At 36.4% G+C, this 22199-nt stretch overlaps 1 protein-coding gene and 1 pseudogene across 5 annotated transcripts in view; both read right to left on the bottom strand.

Moving 5' to 3' along the window:
* The window catches only part of NEDD4 (NEDD4 E3 ubiquitin protein ligase), a 139719-nt gene that overhangs the window by 96953 nt on the left and 20567 nt on the right, over positions 1-22199 (bottom strand). For 4 of the 5 annotated variants that reach the window (XM_047863621.1, XM_047863620.1, XM_047863623.1 and 1 more), the window contains exons 3-4: positions 15944-16022; positions 15803-15841 (exon numbers count right to left, since the gene is read on the bottom strand). In XM_047863621.1, the coding sequence (XP_047719577.1) occupies positions 15803-15841; positions 15944-16022 (118 nt within the window). The remainder of the gene's footprint in view (positions 1-15802; positions 15842-15943; positions 16023-22199) is intronic. The other variant, XM_047863624.1, reaches the window with a different exon arrangement.
* Positions 20916-21210, bottom strand: LOC125168468 (60S ribosomal protein L37-like; annotated as a pseudogene).

The following is a 22199-nucleotide window of genomic DNA, read 5'->3' as shown; positions in this document are numbered from 1 at the left end:
CTAAGAGAATCTCAGAGAGGCTGGGTCACACATGACTGTCCAGATGCTGCATTCACCCCCATTCCTCTATGTATGATCCTTATTATTAGAGATAATAAACGTGCATATTGTTTAAGCCAATATTAGTTGTTACTTCAAGTATGTTACTTGACCCCCCAAAGCATCCTAAATGGTACACTTCTGCAGAGAGAAGGAGACTTCCCTAATATCTCCCTGACATTATTCCCTAAATTCCCTAATATTTCCCTGGTATTCACTCCCTAGCTTCTGGTGTTTTCCCTTTCATAATGCTCAGTACACTGGCAATTATTTTGAGAAGGACGTTCATAGGAGTCCACAGTAGACAGTGAGCTTTGTTGAGGGTAGGGACTGTGGTCATCTCATTAGCAAGCATCAGCAAAGTGCCTGGAAACAAATATAGAAAACTATCACACCAATTTTTTGTGTGTATGTAGAGGTGAGGAGTATAAATATATGCATAAAAATACATAGGAAACAATACAGGAAGATCGCACAGTGGTGGTTTTATGGTGATTAAATTACAGCTGATTGTTATTTCTCTCAATATATATATATAATACAGGGGCGCCTGGGTGGCTCAGTTGGTTAAGCATCTGACTTCAGCTCAGGGTTCATGGGTTTGAGCCCTGCATCAGGCTTTGCACTGACAATGTGGAGCCTGCTTCAGATTCTCTCTCCCTCTCTCCCTAGCCCTGGCCCATTCGCTCACACACTGTCTCTCAAATTATATAAACTTTAAAATATATATAATACATATTATATATAAATATAAATAATGATACAGAAAATATTTATAATTGCTTCATTTGTCAGAATTTCCAGAACCAGAGTCTCTACTAGGCAGATAGATAGAAGGAAAATTTTACTACTTTGAAAGGCAACTTTGACAAACAAGTAACATGCTCATAAAAGGGCTCCTCAGACTCAAACAAACACAGAGTTCACCCAGGGGTAGCGGAGTATGCACAACAGAAAGAACCTGTGTTCCCACATTTTGAGATCTATATTTTCCTACAGAACACATGCATGAACATATACACATTATGTAAATACAGTTGGCCCTTGAACAACATGGGAGTTAGGGGTGCATTTGAAAATCTGCATATAACTTTTGACTCCCTCAAAACTCAATTACTAAGAGCTTACTGTTAACCAGAAGGCTTATGGGTGACACAAACATAAATCAAGATAATAAATGTGCTTATTGTTTTTTGTGTACCTTGTATGTATTATACACTGTATTCTTATAATAAAGCAAGCTGTAGGAAAGAAAATGTTATTAAGAAAATTGCAAGGAAGGGAAATACATTTATAGTACTGTGCCACATTTTTTAAAAAATCCACACATAAGTGGACCCACAGTTCAAACTCATGCTGTTCAAGGGTCAACTGTATAATATGATGAGTATGACTACTAAGGATACAAACGAAGCACCATGGGAATATGAGGAATGGAGTGAGCTGTCTTTTCAGATGCTCATCCACTATGCTCATACAATGTGTACATTGTTACCTTACTTGCCTGATGTTTTTCCCTCCTGTAACCTGCCTCCCTAGTCTCATCTGAGCAACTGTAAGTGCAGGTTTCACTATAATTTGCTATTAAGCACTAATTTCAATTTGGAGTCTTTCCTGTTTGTTGATCTACTAATAACAATTCTCCACAAAAACTTTCTTTGAACCTCATATTTTCTCAAAGATGTAAAGGTTCCCTTCAACGTCTGACCAAAATTTCCATTGGTTAAATGCCAAATAACCAAGTTTTGACTGTATTTATATTATCTCAATAAATATTTTATGTGAATACATTCAATTGAAAATATTTTGTGCTATGTATAATGATATAAATGACAAAGAGAAAAACAATGGACCACACATAATAATGTCCTTTCGACAGAAAATACTAAATCACCATGTGTTGTCAGTTCTATTCTAGCTGTGATGAATCAGCATTCATCTATACAGATGTTTCTGGTCGTTCTTACAATATATTTGCAAAGTTCTGTTGGAAATAAATGCGCAGCCTATGGTCCCAGAGTAAAGTAATGCTGGCTGGGACATTTGGTAATAGTGAAATTTTAGTAAAAGAAACAATGAGTAAAAGACAGGAAGGTCCTAAGCCTGCTCTATCATTTACAAATAGTCTTCTTTTTTATTTTTGTGTTAACATCTCTAATTCAAAAGTAGTACCGACTTTCAAGCATTCTTTCTAATGCTGGCTCTGATATATTTTTGGCTTTTAAAGAAGTTTTCCATTTGCGCTAAGTTAAAATTATTGCCATAAAGTTGTTCATATTACATTATTATTATTATTATTATTATTATTATTATTACTATTACTATCTATAGGATACTCCTTTCATTCTTGATAATGGTCATTTGAACTTCTCTTATTTGAGCTAGCTGTAGTATATCAATTTTATTAATCTTTTCAAAGAAGCATGTTTGGTTTCATTTATTTTCTTGACTTTTTATCCATTTTCTAGTTCATTGATTCCCATTCTTATTTCCTTCCCTATATTTTGTTTTCTAAGATAGAAACTTAAATCACTGGTTTTAAGTCTTTCTTCTTTTGTATATAAGCACTTAAAGGTGTAAATTTGTCTCTAAGCACTGAATGTGTTCATCTCATATTTTGATAATGTTTTGATTTAATAATCAAGTTAAAATGTTTTGTAATTTTCCTTATGATTTCCTTGTTGATCCATGGCTTATTTAAAATTATGTTGCTTAATTTCCAAATTATTTGCGGACTCCTCAGGTATATTTGTATCACGGAATTCTATTTTCAGAGACATGTTGAATCTTAAGTCTGTTAAATGTATTCAGACTTGTTTTATGGCCCAATATATAGTCTACCTTAGTGAATGTTCCATAGGCATATAAAAAGAATATATATTCTTCAGGTATTAGATGTAGTCTTCCATACATGCTAAATTGGTTGACTGATAGGTTGTTCAAATTGTTTATGTATTTACTAACATTTTTGTCTAGTTTATCACTATTGAAAGAAGAGTGATGAAATCTCCAACTATTCTGAATTTATTTCCCTATGTCTTTCAATTTTTGCTTTATAATTTTGAAGCTCCTTTATCAGACATCTTTTCTTGATGAATAAGCCCTTTTATGATTATGAAATGTCCAATGTCCCTGTTTATCTCTAGGAATACTTTTCATCCTGAAGTCTACTTACCTAATGTTAATACAGCCATATGAGGATTTTTTTTTTTTGGCTTGGTGTTTGAATGGTGTATCTTTTTCTGTACTTTTACTTTTAATGTGTCTTTATACTCAAAGAGTGACTCCTATTAAGAGTCTATGGTTGAACCTTGCTTTTCTTTTTTTTTTTTTTTTTTTGGCACTTATTGATATGGTTGACTTTACGACCATCATCTTTCTATTTCTATTTTTCCTTCATTCCTCTTTTCTTCCCTTTTCTCTTTTTAAAAAATTATTAATCAAGTATTTCTTGGTATTTCATTTTTTTCCTTTATTGGAGTTTTACCTATATGTTTCCATTTTAATTTTTTAGTGGCTGCTCTGAGGATGACAATATGAATCCTTAAACATCATAACTCTAATGGCCAGAGATGAGCTACTTGGATCTCTTTCAAGAGAACCTGCATTGCTGATTGACAGCTCCCAAGTGACCACGCACCTTTGAATCTACCCATTGTTTTCTCCCTGCCTACTCCCAAAGACTGGGCACAGCAGGGATTTAGAGCCTGGCCATTCATGCCCAACACAGGATTTCGCTAACAATCTTTCCTGGGAAACTCTCTGGCAGCTTGGATGAGGCTTTCTCAGAACTGTGCTGCAATGTGGGGCTCTTCTTACCAATCCTTTTCCCCCTCCTTGCACAAGTGTTAGGGATGCATCATGATCAGAAGGCTCTTCCCATATGTGTGTCCTCCCTCTTTAAGCTTCACATGTGCTTCCCCCCAAAACCTCTGGCGTATCTACTCTCATCTGAGTGTCTGTTTCTTAGAGGACCTAAACCAACACAGATGGTATGGGTGGTAGGGTTTTAGGACCAGCTCACACTTACCTAATGGCAAGGAGCTCCCCATCCTGAGAAGAATGTGGGACACATAAAGTCACTGGCATAAGGCAGTGGCTCAATACCTAAAGACTTCTTCAGTGGTGTGCTGGGGAAATGCCCTGGCTAAAATTCAGCTTAAACTGAGTCCACTGGTTCTGTGATCCACCCAATAGTCATTTTCCTTGTTTTCAAATGTAAAATTGGGACTGACATACTGGAACTTGGATCCCCTCACCACCACTACCACCAGAGTGAATCCATGGGCTTGTGGGATAAGAGCTATCAAAGTGAGAAGGCCAAGTGGAAGCCTCTGAAACTCTCCTCCCTCTGGTCAAAGTAATAAATCTAAAACAACATTGAATAGATACAACAACAAAAACACAAACAGCAAAAGAAAAAATAAACTGAACATCCTCAAAATAAAAAGCTTTTGTGCTTTAAATAATACCATCAATAAAATCAAAACACACAACCCACAGGAGAAAAATTTTGCAAATCGTGTATTTGACAAGGGACTTGTATCTGAAAATACAAAGAACCTGACAACTCAATAACAAAAAGACAAATAATCCAATTATAAAATGGGCAAAGAATATAAACAAACATTTCTCCAAAGAAGATATATAATGGCCAAAAAGCTCATGAAAAGATGCTCAAACATCACTGGTCATCACAGAAATGCAAATGAAAACCATGAGATACCATTTTACACCCACTAGGGGGGCTAACATAAAAAGATAATAACAAGTGTTGTTGGGCACCTGAGTGGATCAGTCGGTTAAGAGTCTGACTTTTGATTTTGGTTCAAGATTTCACAGTCATGAGATAGAGCCCTGCATCAGGCTCTATGCTGGGCATAGAGCCTGCTTGAGATTCTCTCTCTCTCTCTCTCTCTCTCTCTCTCTCTCTCCCTGTGCCCTTCCCCCATGAACATACAGACATGCACTCTTTTTCTCTCTCTAAAAAAAAAAGATAATAACAAGTGTTATCAAGGATGCGGAGAAATCAAAATTCATACTCAAAACTCATACACTGTTGGTGGGCATGTACAGAGGTACAGCCACGTGGACAACAGTTTGGCAATTCCTCGTGTGATCCAGCAATCCTACTCCTAGGTATATACTTTCAAATGAAAATATATGTCCACACGTTATTCTTAACCGTTAAAAAGTAGAAACAACCTAGATGCCCATCAACTGATGCATGGATAAATAAAGTGTGGTTATCCATACAGGGGAATATTATTTGGCAATTTCAAAAATGAAGTACTGATGCACACTATAACATGGTTAAAACTTGGAAACCACGTATTGTATGAAACCATTTACATGAAATGGCTCAAAGAGGCAAATCTAAGAGACAGAAAGTAGGTTGGTGGTTGCCTGGGAAGAAGGGCAGGTGTTGGAAAAAAATGGGAGTGACAGCTAGTGGGCATGGGATTTCTTTTTGGGCTAATGAAAATGTTCTAAAAATTGATTTTGTTGATGGCTGCACAACTTTTTGAATATACTAAAAACCACTGAATGGTATACTTTGAGGGGGTGAATTGTATGTTATGCGAATTATATCTTAATAAAAGCTGTTTTTATAAAACAAAAGTCTTGCAACCTGTTGTGAATATCAAAGATTAGTATCACTACTAAGGACCTAAATGATACATGGGTGGTTCCTATAATAGGTTCATTTAATTCTCCAGTCTGGTCCCTGCAGAATCCAGACAAACTTTGGAGAATGACTGTAGATGCAAACTCAACCAAGTTAATAGCCCCAGTCACCCGCTGGTTTCTGAGCACAAGAAGTCCAGAGTGCCCTGGCTACAACAGTAAACTGTGGTTTGATGGGACTCACGATGTCCCTTGGATTGAGTGTGCTTTCTTTTGGGAACTTGGACCTCTAACTTAGTAAAGTCCAGAGTTCTCTAGAACTCTCTAGAGCACATAATCCTTTAGTGGGTCTTTGGAAATGATGAGAAGTGGGGCCACTCCTGCTTCTACCCCTTTGTTCCTGGACCCATGTATACTTTCTATTGCAGACAGAGCATCATGTTGAAGTCTCTGCTTTAGTGAATAAACTGGCACCCCATCTTTGCAGACTATTGCCTGTGCCATCAGTAGGACATTCTAGTGTGCTATAAGGTTGCTTGCTTATGGATGACATCGCAGGTGATGTAACCAATGGATCCCATGGTCATGAGTTCATTCCTACATCTCTTTCTCTAGAAATTGAGTCCCCTGGAAGGATGAAATGTTATGTAGATTTCTATCCCTATAAAACATGCATTCTGTAAGCCCCCAGACACTTGTGCTGGCTGAGGTTCTGCAGACTGGAAAGGCAAACCCACACACAGAAGTAATTGGACAACAAATTACTGGCCCTTTCAAAATGGAAGGGGCCCAATTTAGTAAGCTTACCACAAAATGGCTATAGTCATGAAGGTTAATGGTTAGCAGTTTTATTTTCTTATAAAATATTCATTTGGTTTTGGGATCAGGGTAATTCTGACCTCATAAATGAATTGGGACATGTTCTATCCACTATTTTTGATAAGACATTGTGTAGAATTAGAATTATTCATTCCTTAAATATGTGATAGAATTCAGCAGTGAAAACACTTGGGCCTTAAGTTTTCTTTCTTGGGAGGTTTTTAACTTCAAAAGCAATTTCTTTAAGAGTTGCAGAATTTTTCAGATAATTTATTTCTTCTTAAACTTTTGGTACTATGTATCTTTAAAGGAATTGGTCCATTCATCTAAGTTGCTGAATTTATGGGCACAGAATTCATAGTATCCCTTACTATCCATTTAATGTCTGTAGGTTCTGTGGCATCTTGATGAATTTACTGTTTTTTATTTGTTATTGTTTTTTGGGCTATATCTATTACTTTCTAGTGGTTGCACTAGGGATTACAATATACATACTTAACTTTTCATGGCCCACTTAAAGTTAGTATTAAGCCTCTTGACATAATATGTAGAAACCCTATAATAAAAAGGTTACTTTATCTTCACTCATTTATATTTTGGTTGTAATATGTATTATATCTACCTAAATTATAAACCCCACTAGTGTTTTAATTTTTCCTTTCAATAGTCATAAATATTTTAAAGAACTCAAGAGGGAAAGATAGAATAATAACCAATACTTATTCTATTGCTTCTTCATTTCTGAAGTAAAATTTACATCTGATATAATTTACCTTCAACCTAAGTAATTTCCTTTAGCATTTTCTTTAGAGTGTGTCTATTGGCAGTAAATTCTCTTATTTTTCCTCAGCTTAGAATACCTTTATTACACTATCATTCCTGAGGGATATTTTTGTTAGATATAGAATTCTGAGTTGACTGTTGTTTCTTCCTTGCAACCTTAATTATGCCGTTTCATCATAGTTTTTGAAGAAAAATATTTAGCTTTTTAAGTCATTATACCTCTATACATAATGTACCATTTTCCCTGTTTTCAAATTTTCTTCATTATCTTTGGTTCCAGCAACTTGATTATGATGTGTCTGAGCATGGTTTTCTTTGCATAAACTCTCTTTGGGTTTTGGTGAACTTCTTTAGACTATAAATGCATTTCTTTCACTAAATTTGGAAATTTTGGTAGTTATTTCTTCAAATATTTTTTTCTACCAATGCCTTTTTCTTCTTCTTCGAAGACTTCAATGACCCAAATATTAGGCTCTTTTAATATTGTTTATAGGTCCCTAAGACTCTATTAAATTTTTTAATCTTTATTTTCTGTTCTTCAGATTAGATCATTTCTACTGCTTATCTTCAAGTTCACTAATTCTTTTCACTGTTATCTTCATTCTGCTACTGAACTCATTCAATGATTTTTTAAATTTCATATTTTATATTCTTGAGTTCTAATATTTCTATTTCATTCATTTTTAGTTTTTAATACGTGAGAATATCTATTTTCCCATTCAAGAGTGTTTACCTTCATATAATGGAGCATAATTATAACGACTATACTAGCTGCTTTAATATAATACAGCTGTTTTACTGGTAATTCCAATATCTGCATCATCTTGGTATTGGCACTTGTTGATTGTCTCTCCTTTTGAGAACTGGTCATATTGTTGAGGTTCGTTGTACGTAAAATAATTTTAGATGCTTTTTTTCAGCATTTATTCAATGTTTATTGATTTGAATTATGTTGTTTGTGTTCAAACTTAAATATCCATTTGGTAGTGCAAAATAGGCTCATTTTTTTAATGGTACCTTTATATTTTTTAATACTATATTTACTTTTTAATTTACATCCAAGTTAGTTAGCATGTAGCACAAGAATGATTTCCAGAGTGGATTCTTTAATGCTCCTTATCCATTCAGCCCATCCCCTCCTCCCACAACCCCTCCAGCAACCCTTTTCTCTATATTTAAGAGTCTCTTATGTTTTGTCCCCCTCCCTGTTTTTATATTATTTTTGCTTCCCTTCCCTTATGTTCATCTGTTTTGTATCTTAAATTCCTCTTATGAGTGAGACATATATTTGTCTGACTAATTTCACTTAGCATAATACCCTCTAGTTCCATCCATGTAATTGCAAATGGCAAGATTTCATTCTTTTTGATTGCTGAGTAACACTCCATTGTGTGTGTGTGTGTGTGTGTGTGTGTTACATCTTCTTTATCCATTCATCCATCGATGGATATTTGGGCTCTTTCCATACTTTGGCTATTGTCAATAGTGCTGCTATAAACATTGGGGTGCATGTGCCCCTTCAAAACAGCACACCTGTATCCCTTGGATAAATACCTAGTAGTGCAATTGCTGTATTGTAGGGCAGTTCTATTTTTAACTTTTTGAGGAACCTCCATACTGTTTTCCAGAGTGGCTGCACCAGTTTGCATTCCCATCAGCAGTGAAAAAGAGATCCTCTTTCTCCATGTCCTTGCCAACATCTGTTGTTGCCTGAGTTGTCCATGTTAGTCATTCTGAGAGGTGTGAGGTAGTATCTCATTGTGGTTTTGATTTGTATTTCCATGATGATGAGTGATGTTGAGCATGTTTTCATCTGTCAGTCTTGTTCCTGACTTTAGGGGTAAGCTCTCAGTTTTTCCCCATTGAGGATTATATTAGTGGTGGGTCTTTCATATATGGCTTTTATGATCTCGAGGTATGATCCTTCTATCCCTACTTTCTTGAGGGTTTTTATCAAGAAAGGATGCTGTATTTTGCCAAACGCTTTCTGTTCATCTATTGAGAGGATCATGTGATGTATCACATTGATGTGACATACCACAGTGATTGTTTTGCAGATATTGAACCAGCCCTGTATGTCACGTATAAATCCAATTGGTCATGGTTAATAATTTTTTTAATGTATTGTTGGATCATGTTTGCTAGTTATCTTGTTGAGGAATTTTGCATCCATGTTCATCAGGGAAATTGGTCTGTAGTTCTCCTTTTAGTGGGGTCTTTGTCTGGTTTTGGAATCAAGATAAAGCTGGCTTCATAGAAAGAGTGTGGAAGTTTTCTTTCCATTTCTATTTTTTTGTTACAGCTTCAAGAGAATAGGTGTTAACTCTTATTTAAATGTTTGGTAGAATTCCCCTGGAAAGCCATCGGGCCCTGGCCTCTTGTTTATTGGCAGATTTTTGATTACTAATTCGATTTCTTTACTGGTTATGGATCTGTTCAAATTTTCTATTTCTTCCATTTCAGTTTCTATAGTTTATATGTTTCTAGGAATTTGTCTATTGCTTCCAAATTGCCCATTTTATTGGCATATAATTGCTCGTAATATTCTCTTATTACTGTTTATATTTCTGCAGTGTTGGCTGTGATTTCTCCTCTTTCATTCTTGATTTTATTTATTTGGGTCTTTTCCTTTTTCTTTTTGACCAAACTGGCTAGAGGTTTATCAATTTTGTTAATTCTTTCAAAAAACCAGCTGCTGGTTTCATTGATCTGTTCTACTATTTTTTGGTTTAAACAACATTGATTTCTGCTCTAATGTTTATTATTTCCTGTCTTCTTCTGTTTTTGGGTTTTATTAACTGTTGTTTTTCTAGCTCTTTAAGGTGTAAGATTAGGCTGTGTATCTGAGATCTTTCTTCCTTCTTCAGGAAGGCCTGGATTGCTATATACTTTCCTCTTATGACCACCTTTGATGCATCCCAGAAGTTTGGGGCTGTGGTGTTATCATTTTCATTGGCTTCCATGGACTTTTTAATTTCCTCTTTAACTTCTTGGTTAGCCCATTCATTCTTCAGTATGATGGTATTTAGTCTCCAAGTATTTATTATCTTTGCACATTTTTTCCTGTGGTTGATTTCAAGTTTCATAGTATCATGATCTGAAAATATGCACAGTATGATCTTGATCTTTTTGTACTTGTTGAGGACTGATTTGTGTCCCAGTATGTGATCTATTCTGGAGAACGTTCCATACGCACTGGAGAAGAATATATATTCCGCTGCTTTAAGATGAAATGTTCTGAATATATCTGTTACGTCCATCTGATCCACTGTGTCATTCAAAGCCATTGTTTCCTTGTTGATTTTCTGTTTAGATAATCTCTCCATTGCTGTAAGTGGGGTGTTGAAGTACCCTACTAGTATGGTATTATTATCAATAAGTATGTGTTTGTGATTAATTGATTTATATATTTGGGTGCTTCTACATTTGGAGCATAAATGTTTACAATTGTTAGATCTTCTTGGTGGATAGACCCCTTAATTATGATATAATGCCCTCTTCTTCTCTTATTACAGTCTTTATTTTAAAGTCTAGATTGTCTGAGATAAGTGTGGCTACTCGGGCTTTCTTTTCGTGACCATTAGCATAACAGATGGCTCTCCATCTCCTTAATTTCAATCTGAAGGTATCTTTAGGTCTAAAGTGGGTCTCTTTTAAACAGCATATAGATGGATCTTGTTTTCTTATCCATTCTGTTACCCTATGTCTTTTGATTGGAGCACTGAGTCCATTGACGTTTAGAATGAGTACTGAAAAATAGGAATTCATTGCCATTATGTTGCCTGTAGAGTTGGAATTTCTGGTGGTGCCCTCTGGTCCTTTCTAGTCTTTGTTGCTTTTGGTCCTTTTGGTTTTGTTTTTGTTGTTGTTTGTTTGTTTGTTTTTGCCTTTTCTCCCCTCAGAGAGTCCCCCTTAAAATTTCTTGCAGGGCTGGTTTAGTGGTCACAAACTCCTTTAATTTTTGTTTGTCTGGGAAACTTTTTATCTCTCCTTCTATTTTGAATGACAGCCTTGGTGGATAAAGAATTCTTGGCCGCATATTTTTCCAGTTCAGCACATTGACTATATCCTGCCACTCCCTTCTGGCCTGCCAAGTTTCTGTGGATAAGTCTGCTGTGAACCTGATCTGTCTTCCCTTGTAGGTTAAGGACTCTTTTTCCTTGCTGCTTTCATGATTCTTTCCTTGCGTGAGTATTTTGTGAATTTAACTATGATATGCCTTGTTGATGGTCAGCTTTTGTTCAATCTAGTAGGAGTCCTCTGTGCTTCCTAGATTTTGATGTCTGTGCCTTTCCCCAGGTTAGGATAGTTTTCTGCTATGATTTGCTCACATAACCCTTCTACCCCTTCCTCTCTTCCTCTTCTGGGACCCCTATGATTCTTATGCTGTTCCTTTTTAATGAGTCACTGAGTCCTCTAATTCTTAAATCATGCTCTTTTGCTTTAGTTTCCCTCTTTCTTTTCTGCTTCATTGTTCTCCATAAGTTTGTCCTCTATATCACTGATTGGCTGCTCTGTTTCATCCATCCTTGCCACCGGGGCATTCATTCGAGATTGCAGCTCAGTTATATCATTTTTTATTTCATCCTGACTAGCTTTTACTTCTTTTATCTTCGCAGAAAGGGATTCTAATCTATTTTCAACTCCAGCTAGTATTCTTATTATCATGATTCTAAATTCTGGTTCAGATATCTTGCTTGCATCTGTGTTCATTGAACCCCTGGCTTTCATTTATTCCTGTTCTTTATTTTGGGGTGAATTCCTTCATTTTGAAGGAAGAAAGGGAATTAATAAGGTAAAAAAATTAAAATAACAAAATTAAAAACAACACAAAAAAATCAAATAAAGGATGCTAGATCCTAGGTGTGTTTTGGTCTGGTTATTGAAAGGAGCTTGAGAGATTAGAGAAGAAAGGTAAAGATAAGAAAAGGAAAAAAAAGGAAAATAGGCAAAAAGAAAAAAAAGGAAAACCTTTGAAAATTTGAAAAAATGAATACAATGAAATAGAATAAAATGAAATGATGGAAGTAAAATAGAATTTGAAAAATTTACAAAAAAGTTAAAAATACAGGAAAAAATTTAAAAATATTTTTAATAAAAATGGAAAATAAAAATAAATTTTTTACTCTTTATGTATTCAAGAATAAGAAAAGAAAAAGAAAAAAAAATTGAATAGATGGACCAGCGAACAGACTGAAATACAATTTAAATTACATCGATTTCTCCTAGAAGACAAACTATGAGGCAATTTATAGTCCATAAACTAAGCAAGCGAAGAGACTTGTGGTGTTCCTGAAGCGTGAGGTTGGCCCACTTGGGCAGGGCTTAGTGTAGCGGTTCCATTCTCCACTAGATGGCGCTGCTTAGCTCACAGGCGTGGATTGTTGTGTTGCATGTAGGGGTGTATGTGCATGCAAGGGATGGGAAAATGCTGTCACTAAGCTACCCAGTCTCTAGTGTCAGAGCTCTGTGCTCTCCCAACTGGCAATTGAGCACACCTCCTCTGTCTCTGGCTTCTGTCCACTCCCTGCTTTTACAATGTCCATGACCAAACAGTCAGGCTGCCAGGTGGCACCTCCCTCCTGAGTTTTATCCCAGATGTGACTGTGTTTCCCAACCCCTCACTTCTGAGGGACTGCAGCCTTGACCCGTTCTGACCCTCTGGGGTAGGGTCTCCCTAAGCAATGGCCCCCTACTCCCAGGAATGTTTGCGAGACTGTGCTGCTGCTGATGCCCAGAGACTGTGGCTGGGTGCTAGCCTGCCCCAGAAAAAGTTCACGTGATCGTGTAGCAGCAGTGTTTCAGAGATTATGGTAAATCACAACACACATCTAGGGCCAGGCTTCACTCTTAACATCCTTGTTCCAACACCAGTGAATGTGGCTGTTCTCCAGGGTCCACTGGGACCTTTGCCTGTGGGGTGGCCACACAGACTTTACCAAATGTCCTCCCAGCAGGGGAACCACCTCTCTCCTTGTGACCCAAGGACCCCTCGGACCTCACTCTCTGCTCCTGGGGATTTGCCCTTCCCACCAGAGCACCACTAGGTATTGAGCTATGTGGAGTTTCAGACTCTGCGCTCCCCGTTTATAGAGTTTCAATGAAATTTAAACCCTCTCCTTTCTCCTTTCTCCCTTTTTTATTCAGTCCCTTGCATACTCTTTCTTTTCTCTCCCACTGCTTTGGTGGGGGGATGCTTTCCCGTACTCTCTTCCTGTCTCTGTCCTCTCTTTGCAAACAAAAATAGCTCCCTGACCTCTGCAGCTCCCCTCTACCCCAGTTTACCTCTCTGTGCCACATACCTGCCAAGATCTGTGGTTCAGGTTGTGAAGATTGTTGTGTTAATCCTCAAATCAGTTTCCTAGGTGTGCAAGATGGTTTAGTGTTGATCTGGCTGCATTTCAGGGATGACAGACGCAAAGAAAACTTCCACGCTGTTCCCCACCTTGGCCTCTCCCCAGGTGCATTTTTAATATTATGTTGTGACACTCTGGATTCTGCTAAGATCCTTAATAGCTTTACAGTTGTTTATAGCATCAATGCCCTATTACCGCATCATGGCTAAAATTAGATGTGTCAATTTTTTTTTAATTCTTGAAAAAAATAATGAGATAAATATATCTCTAATGTGATAAATAATAAAAAGCTATTTTTAATGGAGAAAATCTAGATAAACTCTCATTAAAATTGGAAACAAGACAAATAAACATTCGTCCCTATTAGGGCCAAACATTATGACAAGTACAGGCCAATCATATTAGAAGGAAAAAAGAGCAAGAGGTCCAAAAATCTTCAATACATTGAAAACACATACATTTCTAAGAAAAACACAAAAAAATAAGTAAAATAAGAGTAAAAGTGTAAATAAATAAAACACTCAACCACTTGAGAATGTTAAAATTCTCTCCTAAGCAATATTTGTGCCAGACAAGCAATCAAAACCAGAGGTTACCAAATCTGGAATTTATTCTGGTAAAGGTAAGCCAGAAATTTAGCTTCATTTTTCCCCATATGACTATCCAGCTGACTCAATACAATTTCCTCAAGAATCTAAAATTTCCAAACTGATTTAAAATGCTATTTTCATGCCATACTAAATAGGGTAAGGGAGATCTCCTTCTCTAAACAAGAAAAACCAGAAGCACTCTAGTTGGTGCTGTTGGCTGGATTTTCAGTAACAGCTTCTCAGACATTTGCTTCAGCAATTTCTTTCCTTCCAATTCACTTTATTAAAACAAGACTAAACAAATAAAAAATCTTCAAATGTGGAATACAGAAGAGTGACTTCTGTTTTCCTGACCAAAGTCTGGTGTGGCACCATAACAGCCTGCAGACAGGCTAGTGTTTGAGGAAAATGGTCAGCTACAGTCGACCATTGTTGATAGCATTAAGTAGGATGAGACTAGATGAATGTGGCAACATGGGGGTCAGTGGTGACCTTAGTAAGAGCAGTTTTATTCCAACGATGCAGGTGTGAGTTAGGTTAGAGTAGGTTAAAGAATGCATTAGAGAAGTAGACGTGATGGGGACAGCTCTTACAATGCAACTCTTATAAGAACATTGGTTATTTAAGTGAACAAAGAAATTTAAGTCCACAACTAAAGGGGAATATGAGGCAAGGCAGGACATTTTAAGGATGGAATGTACAAATGGGAATGATCCAGCAGAGAAGGGGAGATTACTGATATGCATCTCTACCATTATTCGGAGGGTATTGATTCTGGAATCCGCAATCTGACAAATAGGTACAAAGAAGCATTGTCAATTTGAGGACCCTCCTGAGGAGTCTGGAATAACTGCTGATTTGGAGTTTGCTCTTGTGGTATAGGGAGGAAGGGTGAGGGGGACGACAGGAATGTGAATGAAGGGTATATGAAAAGAAATGCATCTATTTATTGATAGGCCCTCACCATCTCTAGTCCAGATCAGTCTATTTAATAAGTGACTGTGGAGACACAAATGTTGAATGATCTTTAGGGGAAAACACCAAAATCTGCTACATTTGAATAAGACTATCATATAGACTTTAACCCAGAATTAAAGTGGAATAAGATAGGGACACCTGGGTTGCTCTATCAGTTAAATGTCCAACTCTTGATTTCAGCTCAGGTCATGATCTCATGGTCTGTAAGATTGAACCCCATGTTGGGCTCCATGCTGACAGCACGGAGCCTGCTTGGGATTTTCTTCCTCTCTCTCTGCCCCTCTCCCACTCATGTGTGCTCTCTCTCATGCTCTCAAAACAAACAAACAAACAAACAAACAAACAAACTTTTAAAAAAGTAGAATAAGATAATTCCAGGTTTATAATCATCTTTTACCTCTTTGTTACCTTACATACATGTTTTTTTATAAGATAAATGGTTCTAGGACCATGTCATCATGGGGATACCGAGCTTTAACACTTTTTAAATTTTTAAAAATCTAGACAAATTATTATAAGATACATTTCAGAATATGATAAATAATAATATCATTCTAATCTATTGAAATCAATTTTTTGCTGTTTTACTGAAATAAAATTCATACTTACTCTGAATAGTATTTCTTCATTCCATTTTGGATTCAAAGTCTAAAAGACAATAAACAGAGTATAACTATTTTTTAAATATTTTTGTCATATAAAAATAAAGCAAAGTATATTAAAATGTTTTTGAATATTGCTACGTCTAACCTTTTTAATGGTTTTCGTTTGCACACTTGTAAAAATTCCATTCATTGGGTCATATAATGTCACTCTCACATATGGATCACTGTTAAAATAAAAAACATATATGTAATTGTTGCTTATTCCCAAATTCAGATTGCTCAACTTATAAAAATCACAGATTTTTCCTTGTTAGCAATTTCTACAATTATTTCCTACTGTTAAAGGGAGGGTTCCTTGGCAGGAGTAGGTAATTATAGTAATTTCTGCATCTTGTTGAAAAGCTAAAGTACTGTGTTAGTGAAATAGACAAAGAATTGGAAAGAAACCTTTTAATCCAATTTAGTGATTTCCAACCTATTTCGATTTTTCAAATTTTGTTCAATTTTTATTACATTCTTTCTTCTTTGGGGTTAAGATGGTTAATTTGATTCTTAAGACTAGCTTTGCAAGACCTCAGGTTGTTCCAAGTTATCTCAAGGGTGTAAACTGTTTTTACAAAATAAGACAAAGTGCTTTCAGTTCAAAATAATTATGTGTCATGTAACCCCTTCTACAAAGTGACATGGAAAAGAAAAATCTTGTGATACGTAAGTTTGCAAAACAAAAGACTGTACACTTTACCTGCCCCTGGTCAAATTCCTCCCATTTCCTTTGGGGATCCCAAGTACTCATGATTCTCCACCACCAACTCCCCCTTCAATTTCCTCATACAACCTTACCTCTTACTTTGACAAAAATCAAAGCCATCAGACCACTCCCAAGACCCCGGTATTTATCAGAACACATCCTTACCCCTAACCTCAGTGATTCAGGTGTTGTGCCCCTATTTGAGGTCAATTCCTCTTTGTACATGTTCTAACCACCTGCTCTGGAAACTTCTATCATCTATTTTCATTTCTCCCTTTTGTATCTTCAGCTTTTCTTTTCACCTATGTTTTTGTAGTCACATAATTATGTTTTTAAACCACCTCCCCCCCCTTAACTCTTCCTCCTTCCTCCAGCAAAGTGATCTAGATTGTCTTTCCTCCCACCTCAAACTTTCTAGGAAAATAATCTGTAATAATAATAATGACTAATATTTATATAGCAATTACTCTATGCCAGGTACCATTCTAAGCAGTTTACATATATTAACTCTTAGAATCCTTATAACTGCCTGTGAGGTAGGTATGATTATTGTTTTTATTTTGTACAGAGAGATAGTTCAAATCATAGCAGATCATACAGCTACTAAGTGCAAGTGAGAACTGACACTCAAGCACCTGGCTTCAGAGGCCATGTTCTTAGCTACTCTAGCCCACCACCTCCCTTTCTTCATTTCCTCAACCCCCACTGCTCTTCAAAGTCTTAGAATCTGGTTGCCACCTGTTTCTTTCTAACCCATCCCTCTGAAAATGCTAAAATCACCAATTTTGCTAAAACAATCAACACTCTCCAGGCACTGATTTTGCTGGTCCACTCTTTATTTAATACTACTGATTAGTTTCTCTTTGAAACTAATCTCATTTGCTTTCATGACACAACTCCCTTCTGGTTGTCCTTATACTATCCTAATTGTTCTCTCTCGGTTGCTTTCTTAGGCTCCGCTCCTACTACCTGCCAGTTAAATACTGAAATTCCCTTAAGTATTGCCCTTGGTCCTTTATTCTCTCTACCTTTTCCCTTCACAATCTCATCCATGGTTTTAACAACTAACTGTGTATTCTCAAATATAAATGTTAAACGTAAATGTAAATATAAGTATATATCCTCAATCTCACCACCCAGCTAGACCCTGCCACCTGGCTGTTTCTCAGTTGATCTTCCCTCCCCACTACCACCCCCCCTTTTTTTTTTTTTTTTGCCTTTTTCCACGTTATTTATTCACAGTCACATAGCGACATGAAGGGAATAAACCAATTAGGAGTTTTTTGGAGAGAATGGGGTATGGGTGGAAGGGTGGGACTTAAACAGAAAATAATCTTATACACAGCTAGATAGAAGATTTACAGATATCTTTTTAAAAAATAGTATTCTCTGAGGGTAATGGAGTAAGATAAAATCATCATGAACAAAATAAATTAGCAACTTCTTATTACTGCATAACCTAAAACAAAAGTCTTAGGAAATGATTTGCAGTTTCTGTCATGATTTACAGATACTTATGTGATATATATTTCCAACATGGAAAAATAAAGACTAACACTGAGTAGTAGATTACCACAATGCAGAGGGAACTTGAACACATGAAAAGAGCTGCCATCTGGTAGCAAAAATATATTTACGCTGATATTAGTATCAAGATTAAAGACACTCAAATAAGTTATGCCAATACAGCAGAACTATTATTCCTAACATCATAAGAACAATTTCTTATTACTCCTACTCATAACTAAAAAGTCTAAGAGCTCTGCCCAATTTTCAATTGGCTGTTCTATCATATTATTTTTAAATTGTAAAAGATCTTTATAGATATTGTGAATTAAAGTGTTCTATCAGATACAGGTTTTGAAAATATTTCCTCCCCATCTATGGCTTGCCTTTTCCTTTTCTTAATTGTGTCTCTCAAACAACAAGAGTTTTTAATTCTGATCAAGTCCATTTCAACACTTTCCTTCGTGTTTCATACTTTTTGAGTCCCGTTCAAGAAATCTTTGTGTACCCCAGTAGAGCACAGAGTTTCTTGTATGTGTCCTCGCAGAAGTTTTATAATTTTAGCTCTTATTTTCTATATAATGTGTGATAAAGAACAAGGTTCATTTTGTGCCATATAGATAAGCCACTGTTCCAGTACCATGTACTGAAAAGACTAACCTCCTTTTGAATTACCTTAATACTTTTTGTCGAAAAGCAATCAGCCATGTGTGTGTGTGTGCATGCGCATATGTGTGTGTGCATTTCTATATTCTTTCTTCTATTCCGTTGAACAATTTATTTATTCTTATGCCAATGCCACTCTGTTCTGATTACTGTAGCTAGATAGTCAGGCTTGAAATTAGGTAGCATAACTTCTCCAATTTTGCTCTTTTATGAAGTTGTTTTGGTTTACTCTATGTCCTTTGACTTTCCATAAAAATAATAGAATCAATTTACCAATTTCTTTAAAAGATCTTTCTGTGGGGGAACCTGGGTGGCTTAGTTGGTTAAGCATCTGACTCTTGATTTCAGCTCAGGTCATGATCTCACGGGGTCATGAGTTCAAGCCTCACATCAGGCTCCACACTGTTAGTGCAGAGCCTGCGTGGGATTCTCTCTCTCCCCCTCTCTCTGCCCCTCCCCAACTCCATCTCTCCCTTTCTCCCTCTCTCTCAAAATAAATAAATAAACTTAAAGAAAAAATCTGGCTATGTTTAAAAAAAGAAAGAAAAAGAAAAGATCATACTGGGATTTTGACTGGGATTATGCCAAATGTACTCAATTTGAAGAGAGCTAAAACTCTAACAATAGCGAATCTTCCAATCCATGAACACAGCACATTTATCCACTGATTTAGATCTTTGATTTCCCTCAACAATGTTTTACTGGTTTTTAAAAAAAATTTTTTTTAAGGTTTATTTATTTCTGAAAGAGAGACAGAGAGAGCACAGGAGCAAGCGGGGGAGGGGCAGAGAGAGAGAGGGAGACAGTATCCAAACACACTCCAGGCTCTGAGCTGTCAGCACAGAGCCTGACGGGGGCTTGAACTTATGAACTGTGAGATCATGATCTGAGCTGAGTCATACGCTTAACTGACTGAGCCACCCAGGCATCCCAATGTTTTATAGTTTTCGGTGTAAAGTTTGTACAGATCTTTTGTTAAAATTATTTCTAAGTTTTTATTTTTTATGCTATTGTAAATTGATATTTTTAAAATTTATTTTCCAATTGTTCGTTGATAGGGTATAAAAATATAATCAATTTTTGTTCAATGAGTTTGTATCTTGTGGCCTTGTACCTTATTAGGTCTGGCAGCTTTTTTTTTTTAGATTCTTTATGGCTTTCCATGTACATGATCATGTTGTCTACAAACAGACAATTTTCTTCCTTTTTAGTCTACATTACTTTTATTTCTTCTCTTTGCCATATTACACAGCTAGGACATCCAGTACAGTCTTGAACTGACTGTAAAAGGACAAAACCTTGCCTTATTCCTGAATTTAAGTAGAAAGCATTCAGACTGTCACCACTGAGTATGAAGTTAGCTATTGTTTGTTTTTTTGTTTTGTTTTTTTCCACAATAACCTTAAGCAGGTTTAGAACATTCCCATCTGTCCCTAGATTAAGAGTTTCTACCACGAAGAGGTGCTAATGATTTTTTCCTTTCATTGAAATGATCATATATTTTTCTTTTTTTCTATTAATATAATGAACTACCTTGATTTTTTTAATGTTAATTTATTTTTGAGAGAGAGACAGACAGACAGAGTGTGAGGAGGGGAGGGGCAGAGAGAGAGGGAGACATAGAATTTGAAGCAGGCTCCAGGCTCTGTCAGCACAGAGCCCAACATGGAGCTCAAACTCATGAACCATGAGATCATGACCTGAGCCAAAGTTGGACACTTAACCAGCTGAGCCATCCAGGCACCCCTTGATTAATTTTTGGATGTTAAATGAATCCTACATTTTATTCTTAGCTTGCTGGGTTTTTTTTGTTTTTTGTTTTTTGTTTTTTTACCGTGAACAGGTATTGGATTTGTCAAATGTACTTTCCATACCTACTGAAGTGAAAATGTGTTTTTATTTCTGTACCATATAAATATGATGAATTACATTGATAGATTTTTTTTCTTAATGTTTATTTATTTGAGAGAAAGGCAGAGAGAGAGAGAGAGAGAGAGAGAGAGAGAGAGAGAGAGAATCCAGAGTAGACTCTGTCCTGACAGCAGAGAGCCTGATGTGGGACTCAAACTCACAACTGTGAGATCATGGCCTGAGCTGAAGTTGGACGCTTAACTGACTGAGCCATGCAGGCACCCTTGATAGATTTTTTTTTTAAAAATCAGATCATTTATTATTGTGTGGCTAATTGTTGAAATCCTTAAGATGAACTGGATGCTGCAACAGCTGCCTTCTTGGGTTTAGGTGTTGTTCCTTCATGAAATCCATGCTTTCATCTACTGGGATACAATTTTTAGGTGTCTCATCCAACCAGTCCCAGTGGTATTTCATCTTTTAGCCTTGGCGCTCCAGTTATACTTTCTCTTCCACTTGGCAGGATAGCCACATCTGCCACAGGTCAACTTCTGAAGGCGGTAGGCCTTAGAGCCACAATGGCGGCACACTATGTGCATTTTACTGTGATGCTTTCCAAATGACGACATCCCCTTTGTCATCTTGCTTCTGCGGCCAAGACCAAAATGACTGGAAGTGAAGGCACTTCCACTATATCCTACATTGATAGATTTTTTTTTTTTTTAATGTTGAACAAACCTTACATTTCTAGGAAAATGCCTACCTGGTCATATATTGTTATATATCATTCAATATAGGGCTACTCAGGCTTTCTATTTCTTCTGTGATTGATTTTGTTAATTTGTGTCTTTCAAGAATTTTGTCTATTTCACCTAAGTTGTGTCCAATTCTTTATTAGCATGAAGTTGTACACAGTATTCCCTTTTTGTCTTTTTCAATTCCATAGGCTCTACAGCAATCCCTCTGCTTTCATTCCCATTATGGTAATTTGTGAATTTGTGCCTTCTCTTTTGTTCTTGATCAATATAGCTATAAGTTTACAATTTTTATTGGTCCCTTCAAAAAATAAGCTTTTAACCTCAACGACTTAAAAAAAAATTTTTTTTTAATGTTCATTCAGTTTTGAGAGATAGAGACAGAGTGCAGGTGGGGGAGGAGCAGAGAGAGAGAATCAGAATCAGAATCAGAATCAGTTCTCAGAATCAGAAGTAGGCTCCAGGCTCTGAGCTGCCAGCCTAGAGCCCGATGTGGGGCTTGAACTCATGAACTATGAGATTATGACCTGAGCCAAAGTCGGCTGCTTTACTGACTGAGCCACCCAGATGCCCCAACCTCAATGATTTTTTTCTATCATTATGCATGTTCTACTTCATTAATTTCTGTCGTTACCTTTATTATTTTCTTCCTTCTGTTTACTTTGGAATTAATTTGCTCTTCTTTTTCTAATTTCTTAAGATCAGAACTCAAATCATTCATTTAGATTTTGCTTCTTTTCTAAGTTAGGCATTTCCAAACTATACATTTTCCTCTAAATATTACTTTAGCTGCATCTCACAAATTTTAATATTGTGCATTTTCATTTTCATTCTGTTCAAATTTTTTCCTAACTTCTCTTGTGATCCCTTCTCTG

Source organism: Prionailurus viverrinus, chromosome B3 (genome assembly GCF_022837055.1).
Source record: "Prionailurus viverrinus isolate Anna chromosome B3, UM_Priviv_1.0, whole genome shotgun sequence".
Taxonomy (NCBI): domain Eukaryota; kingdom Metazoa; phylum Chordata; class Mammalia; order Carnivora; family Felidae; genus Prionailurus; species Prionailurus viverrinus.
This window is presented reverse-complemented; position numbering and strand designations above follow the sequence as displayed.